Source organism: Clytia hemisphaerica, unplaced genomic scaffold (genome assembly GCF_902728285.1).
Source record: "Clytia hemisphaerica strain Z4C2 unplaced genomic scaffold, Clytia hemisphaerica genome assembly, whole genome shotgun sequence".
Classification (NCBI taxonomy): domain Eukaryota; kingdom Metazoa; phylum Cnidaria; class Hydrozoa; order Leptothecata; family Clytiidae; genus Clytia; species Clytia hemisphaerica.
In genome coordinates this window covers 242,224-254,191 of record NW_027103581.1, presented here as the reverse complement: position 1 = coordinate 254,191, position 11,968 = coordinate 242,224, and the positions used below count along the sequence as shown (strand labels likewise).

The 11,968-nt window shown below is 33.1% G+C and overlaps 3 protein-coding genes across 3 annotated transcripts in view; 1 reads left to right on the top strand and 2 right to left on the bottom strand.

Annotated features, from left to right (window-relative positions):
• Positions 1 to 4,726: 4,726 nt before the first annotated feature.
• LOC136801242 (uncharacterized) lies at positions 4,727 to 5,961 on the top strand. The gene is made up of 2 exons (XM_067057873.1): positions 4,727 to 4,866; positions 5,095 to 5,961. The coding sequence occupies exons 1-2, from the start codon at positions 4,830 to 4,832 to the stop codon at positions 5,604 to 5,606; spliced, it is 549 nt and encodes a 182-aa protein (XP_066913974.1). The 5' UTR covers positions 4,727 to 4,829; the 3' UTR covers positions 5,607 to 5,961.
• Positions 5,962 to 6,669: 708 nt separating this feature from the next.
• LOC136801244 (centromere protein V-like) lies at positions 6,670 to 7,092 on the bottom strand. The gene has a single exon (XM_067057876.1). It carries the CDS (start codon positions 7,090 to 7,092, stop codon positions 6,670 to 6,672), a length of 423 nt encoding a protein of 140 aa, XP_066913977.1.
• A 1,049-nt stretch (positions 7,093 to 8,141) lies between these two features.
• The window catches only part of LOC136801259 (disks large homolog 1-like), a 30,604-nt gene continuing 26,777 nt past the window's right edge, over positions 8,142 to 11,968 (bottom strand). The window contains exons 2-3 of the mRNA XM_067057888.1: positions 8,913 to 9,044; positions 8,142 to 8,546 (exon numbers count right to left, since the gene is read on the bottom strand). Coding sequence (XP_066913989.1) covers positions 8,431 to 8,546; positions 8,913 to 9,044 — 248 coding nt within the window. The 3' untranslated portion in view covers positions 8,142 to 8,430. The remainder of the gene's footprint in view (positions 8,547 to 8,912; positions 9,045 to 11,968) is intronic.

Here is an 11,968-nt window from a genome sequence, read left to right as displayed (position 1 = left end):
GTCGTTCTGAATGTACGTGATACTGGAGTTTGAACTGACGATGGTTTTTGTTTCAGTGAACACGCTGTTTTCACCGGAGATCTTGGTCCAATTCACATTGCTTGTCTGGGTGATAAAGAGAGAAAAAGATTGGAATTTACATGGGTTTTTGTTGTTTTTACTGAAAAGACATAAAGAGTTCGCACCTTATTAAGTAACCCAATTGATCCGAATTGATCCGTAACTTCAGTAAGCTGGAAGGCGAGATACAGGGGCGTGTATTTCACTAGAAGGCGAGATAGATGTGCAGGAGACGAGGTTGGTAAGAAAATTAGTACTTCTTTCCGCCGTTGTAAATGTAAATTTTGAGAATCCCTGTTTGTTGTTTTCGTCAAACAATTCGAGAATTTGAAAGTCGCATTGAATAAAATTCTGCTTGTTCTAACAAAAGGCTTTTCCTAATATATTGACCGTAGAAATTGATTCAGTCGCTAGACTATAGATCTGATGGCTTGTTGTGATGAAATGATTTCATCAAAATTTGAATATAAAAAAAACATTTGAAAAGCGCGGTGATTCCGAAGAAGTTTGAGAATTTGAAAGTCGCATTGAATAAAATTCAGTTTGTTCTAACGAAAGGCTTTTCTAATGTATTGACAATAGAAATTGATTCAGTCACTACTAGATCTGAGACCCTTGGATAGAAAGGCTAGTGATGAAAGTGATGTGATGAAATGATTTCATCAAAATCTGAATAGTTAAAAAAACATTTGAAAAGCGCGGTGATTCCGAAGAGTAGGAATGATGGACAGGAAACATGATAATTGCGACATGAAAATGAGTACTAGTACTCAATTTCAAAATAGAATTTCAAACGTTAATTTTTCCTGTTTGTTCAGATCTGTGAATTTTCTTCTTTGCTTCATTTATGGAATGCAAGATTTTTTGCTGGAAGTCATCTTAAGTTCCGAAGCCACTCCTCTACTCTCGATACTCTTTGTGGTATACTGTCTGTTCTCTTACACGTTTTTTCAATAATACAAAAAAGGAAAATGATAATGTCTTTCCGAGATTTTCGGAAATTTCTTACGCGTTGTTGATTATTACAAAAAAAGAGAAATCTTGAATCTAGTTAGGGGTCAAATCAAGTTAATTGACCAAGTTTTCAATGTTCTAGGATGTCATAAAGTTATTTGTGGAACTGTTGCTAACGGACTGTTATTGGTCGATATATGGTTCTCTTCTCTTCTCTTTCCTTTTTTTATGGTCCCATATTTTCTATCTAAAAGCATGGCATTATTCGGTTTGAAAGCAGAGCTTTAACTCTGAGTTTTAACATGAGACTTAAGACTTAGGACCTTAGGATCTCTCAGGATCTAAAAAGCTCAAAAATGTTCCAATGGCTGAGAATATAGCCTGGAAGCCATTTAACCACTCCCAAATCGAAAAATCCAATGAAATAAAGTGAAAGTACTGAAACTGCAATTCTCGCCCGAGCTTTAAAAATTGCCAATATATTTCGGCGTCGATTGTTAAAGCGTGCGTCAAATTGAAATTAAGGGCCTTGACCATAGTGAATTTTGATATTTGTCATGTACAAAATATAATCTTCTGCTTGATGCAGCTAACAAAACATGTTATACATTTTCTGTTAGGCCAACTATCCTTGAGTCTGAAAATTTATGAATCGCAAAGAAAAAATTTGATGAAGAAGAAAATGAAGACTTTCGCCGCGACGAGGAGTATTTCAACTTTGAAGAGCTAAGTTTGGTCGGAGAAAAAATATTTTGAAAAAACTTTTATGGCAGATGGTGTATCCTTTACCGAACTAAAAATATATTTTCGGAAAATTTTTATAAAAGCTTACTTGTCTCAAAATCTTGAAAAAAGTGCTTTTTGACCAATTTTTCATCCCAATTTTTCATAGAAAAACAGCTATAACTTTTGATGCATCAATTTAGAAAATTTTTCTGAAAAATTTAAAACAGTTCAATTCTTTGCGGAGAGTTTGCAAAAATTTCGAAACAAAAAGGTTAATTACCCATTAAAACTAAGCATTTTTTATAAAAGAGGGTGATGCAACATATTATTAACGTCTTTTTAAAGTTCATAACGTCATTTTTGTAATCAAATTTTTAAGTACTTTTATGGGATTTGATCAAAAAGCAGTTTACAAAGGCAATTCTTTGTTAAAAGTGTAAAGGAACCTGAAACATAACTTTAATGCTCAAATACCAAAATCAATTTTTTGACTATGGTCAGACCCCTTAAACAAATTATGTTAAGATACAAACTACCCCCAGGAAAAGAGGGTGTCGATCTTGACGGCTGATGAATACGTGACATTTGTTTACAAAATATGGACTATAAGAGGCGCGAAGTTCGGATGCTAACAGACGAAATTTAAGACCATTAAACCACGTAGTTTTAAATCATTGCAGTTTGCAGTTCCTTTTCGTTCACTGAAAAACAACTCTTCATAAACCACTCTCTCCAAGCAATTTATCTTTTTATAGGAGCACAGTGCCGTGATCTGACAAAAGGAAGTAACTGCATTTTTCTTATTTTGAGATAATTGCATAAACAAGTTGACCTTATTCAAGATTAATGGTATCGTTTTAAGATTAAAACTTTTGCTGATTGTGAAAGACCAAACCCTAGAATAGTATAATATTTAAAAGGAAGGAGTTAAAAGGAGTTTAACATCTTGATTTTGGGAAAATCTACACAAGTTTTACTCTACTCAAGCTCTTTCAAGCTAAAAATTTTAAAGTTACTTTTTGTCAGAAAATAAACTGCAAAATATTGCAAGAAATTTTCATTTTTCAGGCTATAAAAAGAAGTAAGTGACTTACTTCCTTCCTTTTGTCAGAAAATAAAATGAAACTTTAGTCCAAAAAAAAAAGATAATAAGAAGTCTTTTACTAAAAATCAACTACTGGAAAACACAAGCTGGACTCTTAGGAGTTGATTTTTGCAAAAATATATGAATTTTCAAAAATTGATGGTTACTTCCTTTTGTCAGATCACGGCAGCGGACTTCATAAGAACTTTTCCTGCGTTTCTATGTATCAGGAGAGGCAGACGTTTGCTAATCTAACGAAATTGGAATATAACCAGATACCAAATCTGATATCTTTAAAAAAACACACACGCTGAGAAATGGTGAAGATGATCAAAAGTCGACACCAGGCTATTCTAGCATTATATACGACTAATAAAGACATAATTGAAATTAAGCAAAAATAATGGAAGGAACAAATTAAAGTTTTATACAAACTGATACTGTATTACAATTATCATATAATACTCATATTACTGTATTATACATATTATGAGCGACTCCAGTCTAACATCAGGCCCACATACAATCTTACTTGTCTAGTTCCATACCTCGAAAACAAACTTCCACTTCCATGTCAAAGTGAGTATGTAGAGCCCTTTGTTACCAACAATTCTCACACCAGTAGGTTCAAATCAAAATGAAAATGAACGGCGGTTCGTCCATTTCTCAAGTTGATAAAGATGAGAGTATTAACATTTCAAAGCAAAAAATTGATTATTTTGGAAAAGTTAGATAAACAGTTCAACCTTTCCACGAAAACATTATGAAAAACAATCATCCGATTATTGCAATAGAAACAGAAATAAAGCCGTTTAAGTTTGTTTTTTATGAGAATTGATCACACACGGCACCTCTCGTTAGCAACAAAAAATCATAAAATCATCCCAGTTATACTTTATGTAGACTAGCAAGCGTCTACCATTCCTTGGACACAGGAGCGCGGGAACAGTGCTTATAAGGAGTTCTTATAGAAAATAGAAAATTATAAATAGAAAATAACGCGGGAGAGTGGTTTGAATTCAGCGAACATAGTGAGTCCATTGCAAGCGTATGCTGCAGCGAAATATAACGACGTGGTTTACTAATCTATACTTTATGAAGCATAGCATCTGAATCTTCCAGAGAAAGGAAGCTGTCCACTGCTAGACTCTGTATGTAGGATGTGCAGTTTTTTGTTTGATTTAGAGGTAATTAAAAATAATTTTTAACTACTCCTTGAAGATTTTTAATTGAGCCAATCAATTAACTATCTATCTCTAATCGACATATATCTCATTTAAGGGCAATACCAACCAATGTGTACAAACAGGGTAAAACAGCAAATTGTTAACAATTTATGAAATCTTAGTACCTCAGGTATACAGGATGGATACAGGTTGAAAAATCGAGGTCTGTCAACTCGCACCAACTTTCAAAAGATTTCACATGCCTTCATTAAAGTTCCTCTCCTGAGAAAATAGTATGAATATACATACAAATAGAAATACAAGGGCAAGGATTTATATTCGTATCATTAGAACAGGATTCCAGATGCCTTTTTAATCTGGACCAGAGAGACATAGGGAAATGAGTTCGGTTGTTTATACCTAGAATGTACAAATTGCCTCACACTAGCGACATGAATATATGTTTTTTAAATTCAAATCCTTCAAATTCAAAATGTTGCATCTCTGAAATTCTAATACTAACCAAGGTACGTTTAGGAACCTTGTCATTGATGAAGAGTGAAAATAATGTCGATTATCGAATTACATAAATTTGAGGACATGACGCATAGGTAATGAGCCCCACTCTTCCATTCTATAAATATTTGTCTTTTTCCTAAGTTTTCTATAGACCATTGTTGTTTATGACCATGTAAACTCTGTATAAAAGGAGTTGGAGATTCTCATTCAAATCACATCAAATCATCATCAGCTTACTACTGACTCAACATCAAACAACCAGTAGTAAACTCTCTTGAAGATTCGTCAACTCATCAAACCAAACAACTAACTAAAACATCATGAAGACCGCCATCTTTTTTGCAGCTTTCTTGGCAGGTATAACACGTCAGTCAATCTTAATTTTACTCAAGTTCTGCTTTGCTGGAGAATATGTATATTAACTTTTTTTAGGTTTCATTTATCAGGTGACTTTGATTTTAATATTGCCTTGAGCTTTAAATTCTACTTTCACTCTACCTCATTCTGTTCTAGTTTCAGAAGTGTTTTTAAACTTTTACCTAGCTCTATTTTTCCATATGAATCTTTTACTTTCCTTTTTTTCAGTCGCCCTGGCTCAAAAGGATTTGACATTCTGGGAAGAGAGAATGTCGACGGAGAAGAAAAATGATGCTCTTCCAGAAGTACCATGTCCTGACACCTTGTGCAATGGAAAAGCTGATGGAAACCATTATTATTACCCATACTACACTGGTGCTTACAGATACAATTTCTTCCTCCAATGCTTAGGTGGAAAAGCTACCTGCCAAGCTTGTTTCCCATTGTCCTTGGAATACAGCTATGAATGCAACCAATGTTTGTACAAGAAATCTGATGCTTGCGTCACCACAAAACCATGGAAACCAGTCGCCACTTTCACTTGCCCAGACAGATGTCCATCTTATGGACCTAAATACACTGGTAATGTCGCTGATCCAGCTCAAAGCAAACAATACGTTGCATGCTGGGAAGGTGTCACTGTCGGATGTATTGCTTGTCCAGGAAACTTGATGTTCAACGAACAAGAGAACGCTTGTTTGTTTGAAGGAAAATACATCACTGAGCCAACTAAACAGTAAATCACCAATCGAAATCAACAATGAACGTTTGAAATTGGGAAATTGAATTCCTTTTAACAAAACATTTACTTTATTGATCAAAAATATTACTACCGCTTATTACCGCTCTTTTTCACTTTTTCTTTCCCTATCACTTTTCTAGACGTCTTTCCATAAAGTTCTTTCTAGTCTTATTCTATTCTGTTCATTTCTAGTTCTTCCTCTTTCATTCACCTCGCTAGCTTATTTACATCACAAATATTTTAAAATATATTATCTCAGAATTTCTAGATTATACAAATAGAATATTTGGATACCTGTTATTAAGGAATATTGATTTCTAAAGACGAAATAAAATAACTTTCATCTGGTCATGAAAAAATTGTGATATGAATTTAATTGTAGATTAGTCTTACCTGAGAATCAACTGAATAAATTCATATTGGCCTCGTCCTTCATTGCCGGTCATACTTTATATCATTTCATTTTTTTGCTAAATAAACAAAAAAGGAAACACAATAGCCATTACAATAATCATCCTTGATAATAATAAATAGAGACAATCGATCATCAATCAAGACAATCATTGAGGCAAGGTAGTAAACTGGACGATGAAAAGGATTTTCAGAGAGATTTAAAAGACCCTCATCACTGTCTGTAATGACTTTTGCTTTCTTAGCGATAATATTATATAGTAAGTGTATATAATGATAACTATTACTTAATCGTACAGACTTTCCCAAGTTAAAGACTTTCGAAATTTTTGAAAATTAATTTTTTCACAAGCTTAAACTTAAATAGAGGTGGGCGGATAAAATTAAGTCCTAAAAACCATTTTAAAGGTCCTGAGATTTTAATACTGATCACTGTTAAAAGTTACAAAATCATGATGCATGAAATCTATATGGTAAAAAAATTATGTTCTGATAAAAATATATGTTGATGAAATAAAAAAGTACTGGAAACATATCGATCAAATCTTGAATGGTAAAAGGCTTGAGAGATATCTAATGTTAAGGAACTGAAAAAAAAATTAAATAAGGATAACGACATCTTAAGAGCTATTGGGCTAAAATTCCCAACATTATTGCTTTGAAAATTGTTGCACTTGCTGTCCTCTTTCCAACAGAATTGATTGTTCCCAATTGGATCCATCAAAATCAATCACTTTCACTTCTTTCAAAGTATCTCCGTCAATACAATGAGGCATAACACCAACACCATCCGGATTTGATCTTGGTGTATAAAAACTCTGGACACCGCATACTTTACAGAAAGTGTGTTTCGCCATGTGCGTATTGAAAGTGTATGTTGTAATGAAATCTGCACCTTCCAGTAAACGGAATTTGGACCGTGGTACAATGAAATGGTGATTCTGTTTTTTGTTACAAATACTACAGTTGCATGTGACACATGTTATTTTCTCAGGTGCTTCCACTTCAAACCTGATTTTACCACAATGACAGCTCCCCTTGTGGAGGACTGCTGTTGTTTCATTTGTTGTCATATTATTGTTTTGTTGTCAATTTTTTTGCTGAAATGAAAAAACATCAAAAACATCAAAATTTAAATGAAAGGAAAACATGTTTTATTATGTTTATACAAAAAATTCATCAGAAGAAAAGAAACCTTAATCTCATCAGGGGGGGGGCAAGCAGTTAATACCCGACACCTATGACACTTAGTACCGTGGTGGGTCCTTTTCTGAAATTTGCAAATTTCAGTTAATACACCAGTGTATTAACTGTCAAAGGAGGTGGTGTTAAGACAATTTTAGACCTCAAAAAGTGCAACTAACTGTAAAACTAAAATTTGCTAGCTCTTTCTCTAGAACTCAACATCAAGCTGCAACAAGCCAGATCAAACCCAAGTTTTTATGTCTTATCTCAGCATCTTTCAATCAAACGTTCGATTTAATTCAGACGTTCGATTAAATTAAAAATGTTCGAAAATGATGTTCTAATCTAATCTCGATCGGGAGAAAAAAAGAAGAAAAAAAAGCAAGATGGTAGAAAGAAAAAATTTGACATGTTTGAGGTCAATTCTGTTCACATCTGATTGCATGAAGAGTTCTTTAAAATTAATATGTTTATGTACGTGTTTATTTTACTAACTACACCTTGTACAATTTGTTTTTCTGGCTGCTATGTGTCTTTCTAGTCTTAGCAGGTCTTAAATCTAATTCGCTGAATTAAAAAATCAAAATCTTTTTCTGCTTACTCAAAATCTAAAATTTTTAACTGTTACATTGCTTAGGCGATTGTCTGCCAAGGGAATTGCACCTGACTTACAAAAACTTAATTTGCACATAGTGTTGTGTATTAACTGCTTGCCCCCCCCTGATCTCATCAATAAACCTTCTCCGTCAACGTTGCTTTAAAATTCCAGGTATGTTCAAAGGGAGAGTCATATTAACCTTTTGGAGCTGCTCAAGCAAACTCTCCATAAAACTAGCGAAATACTTGAGCTCTCACTTTAGAATTTTAGAAAGATGGGTCTTATTCACAACACTGGTTTTTTTTTCAAAGCACACAACAATTGAAACACTTAGTTTTAAAAATGGTTTTAGATTTTTAGTGAAATGAAATGCGTAAAGCATATGTTAAAAATATTGATTGAAAAATATTTACATTGTTAAATAAAAAGGTAAAATCCATTTAGATTCTGTGTATAAAAAGTTATTACATAACATTCTCAGATATTACTGCATTATCGAGAGAATCTCACTTGAATGATTATTAATAGCTAGATTCAACATTAGTAAAAATTAGTAATTCTGGTTGATTTTTACAAAAAATTTTAATAAAAAATCTAGTAATGATCTTAGAAATGGTTTCCACAAGTTTCAGCAATCAGAGGAGTTGATCTTCCATTTGTTGGCAAGTGCTTGCGCCTCTCGTTCCACTTGCTCCGGTGATTCATGGGCATCTTTCAAAATCTCCTCATAATACTCCTGAATATCTAGATTTAAAAAATGGGACGTTGAGGTGAAGTGATTTTTAGTTAGTAATACCAGGTTTGGGTTTGGAGGGTAATTTTGGATTACCCTTTATCATACAAAAAAATTAAAGATAGCCCAAATCAAACAATGTCCTCAAATTTTGTCCCTACCAGCCATCACACCAAAAAAAATTGGAATCAAACCATCATACTTCCCTCAATTATGCCTTCACCCAAGCCACTTGGGTGAACTTTTCAATCAGTCATATAATTACTGCCTGAAAACTTGCATATAAAATGCAAATGTCATGGAAGGTAATTTCTTACTACTTTTAATACTAAGTCTTAGATAAGTCAAAATAAAACGAATATTCGAATCATATTTACCTAGAAGAGCACCAAAGTACTGACTTTTTAAGACATTAATAATTTTTTGAAATGATTGCTTCAGTTCATCATCATCTGAGTTTGAAATTTTGTTGTTGTAATCCTCCAGTAATACCAATACTTGTTTACAATCTAGAAATAAAAAACGATGATAATTTTTAGACAAAGAATGGGTTGTATTGTATATATTTAAAGACAAGTGTAGCTAATGACACTTTGTAAAGGCAGAACTAGATTTCTTTAATAAATGGAAAAATTGAAAAAGTTCAGGTCATACACTGAGACATCTGTCAGGTTATTTACCTTTTTTTAGATTTTTGGAGTCATTAGTACTATAAGTTGGTGTAATATCAACACCCCTCATCTAATTTAACACCCTTCTTAGAGTTTGGAATAATACGCGGTCAGAATTGCTGATAGAAACTATAATTCCTTGCGGAGCACTCAGAGGAAAAACTTTTTGTCTATCAGTGATTCTGACCTGCTTATATCAAAAGTAAAAAAGGTATAGACTTCATGCTAGGGCAATACCATTATGACTCCAGCGGTTAAAACATTACGCGATGACTCACAAGATAGCCAGATAGTAGATCAATTTCCATGCGTCTAATTCTTATCATACCGTCAGTTAGTCACACTGCGGAATTGCGTATCAAAGATTAATGCTGCGAAACCGCTTTATTGTTTACTTGACTTGCAAGCAAAAGGATAGCCCTGAAAAACTTCTAAAGGGATTTAGGAAAAATGTGATCCTCCAAGCGATTTTAAGTACATAAAAATCTTTCCGGCAAACATCGGAAAATGATCCGCCAATTTGCCGGCAATAGTCGGTAATCGTCCGCTCACTCATAGAATCAAGCCGGTAATTTATCGGTTCACGAAATCAAGCAATTTTTTCTTTCTTAAACCTATAGGCGCGAACTTTGCGGTTACTAGCCGTGACGTCTATTTTTAGAAGGGTGTTTGATACCGGTAATTTGCCGACAATTTGCCGACAATTTGCCGGCCTTATGGATGCCGGTAGACGAAGAATAAAAACATTCTAACATTACGTAATCAATATAAGGTACATCTATATATTAATAGCGGTGCTTTGTGTGTCTGTGTGTCACCACTTTCGTTTTCGCTTTGTTTGTGTTTTAAAATTATGACTTTTAGTCCCTTGCTCCACAAATTTGTTCTTTTGGATTCGCGCCATTTGCAAAAGATCGGATAGAGCTTGGTTTAGACTTTATACAGCCTTTGTTTTGAAATTTAAGGCCCATCTACATTTAGTAATTTCAATTTGTGCCAAGACTTGCCTTTTTCTCTCTTCTTTTGTTTTAAATGTTTTCGAATGTATTTAACGATCGTATTTATTAATGTCATTCGAATTCTTTCCAAAACAAAACAATTTCATTTCATAGAAAAGAATATTTCAAAAGTAAATCAAAACATAAAAATCAAAAAGTTTGTGGACAACAACAGCATTCAAAACTTCAAAGGGCGATATAAAGCATAAGAAAAAATTAGTTAACTTCTTTCTTCTTATAAAAATATTCAAGTCGTCGTTACTGTTAAAAAGTGTGTACGTCATTTTTTATGTTTAAATTCGAAAAGTTATTATTGTCTTCTTTTTTTTCGATCTGATAAAAACAAAGAGTTGCAATATTCTTTCTGACCTTCCCACTTTTGGACCTACGAGATTGAATCATAGGAATCATTTGATTTTTGGTACAAAGGTGCAAAACGGTGGCCAAAATGTGACGGAGCCCGATTTTCGAAAAAAAAAATTGGGGGGCAAATTTGGGCCAAAAAACGGCTAAAAAACGGTTTTTTTGGACTTTTTTTGTGAAAAATTGGATCATTAAATTTTTTTGATTTTTTGCATGAAAGTAGGGTACCATCATAGGTAAAAGATGGCTCAAGCAGATTTTTGCAAAAAAATTTATTTGGCTTAAAAAACGCATGTTTATCTATAAGAATCACTATTAATAAGCATACATCAATGTTCTTAGTCAAATTACTCAATTTCTTTATGAGATAGATGTTTTTTTTGCGCTCATGAGGGCTTACTTTTGAAGAATATGTGTGTTTAGACATGAAATTTTGGTTGCTTGGCGTGTTTATATAGAAAAACTGGCCAAGTTCAATATTTTTTTATAAGCACATTATCAATTACTTAGGTATTAGCTTTTCTCGAGATTGGCTCTTTCATTCTTTAAGACTTTTTGCACAAAGATGCATAACTATAAACCCTCGAATGTGACTGAGCCCGATTTTCGAAAAAAAATGTTTTTGGGCAAATTTGGGCCAAAAAACGGCTAAAAAAAGGGTTTTTTGGACTTTGTGAAATATTGGATCGTTGTTTTTTTTCTGATTTTTTACATGAAAGTAGGTAAAAGATGGGTCAAGCAGATTTTTGTAAAAAAACTTTTCAGCTCAAAAAACGCATCTTTATCTATAAGAATCACTATTAATAAGCATACATCAATGTTCTTAGCCAAATTACTCAATTTTTTGATGAGATGGATTTTTTATTTTATTTTTTTTATTTATTCTTTATTTAAAGTTGGGTAATAAAAATAGATTTACATAAAGTAACTCTAATAAAGTCCAACTATTATAATTTCAAAAAATAAAAAACAATTTAAAAACAAAATTAAGATAATTTATGTACAAGCCTTACATGTGCAGATTGGTGTAATAGATGTTAGAGCGTTTTTAAAAGAGACTAAAGAGTTCTCATTTTTAATTGATGAGGGTAATTTATTCCAAGTGGATACAGCTCTAAAATCGAATGTGTTTACACCAAAAGCTGTGTTATATCGTTTGTATAATGGCAAAGCTAGGGATTGACCGTTACGGAGCTGATAGACTGATTGTCTAATTGTGAAAATTTCATGCATAATCTTTGGACCAAGATTATGAATAGATTTGAAGACTTCACAAAGAAGGAGTTTTAAATTACGAGAATGTATGGTTTGAGTATTACAATCAGTCAAGAGAGCTTCGTAATCCAACCCACTATTGGACATAACTCGAAGTGCCCTATGGTGGCATTTCTCAATCATGTT

Excerpts from the sequence above, each read along its gene's own strand:
- LOC136801242 (XM_067057873.1), top strand. The coding sequence starts at position 4,830 with ATGAAGACCGCCATCTTTTTTGCAGCTTTCTTGGCAG. Across the intron at positions 4,867-5,094 it reads TTTTGCAGCTTTCTTGGCAG|TCGCCCTGGCTCAAAAGGAT; the intron begins GTATAACACGTC and ends CCTTTTTTTCAG.
- LOC136801244 (XM_067057876.1), bottom strand. The coding sequence starts at position 7,092 with ATGACAACAAATGAAACAACAGCAGTCCTCCACAAGGGGAGCTGTCAT.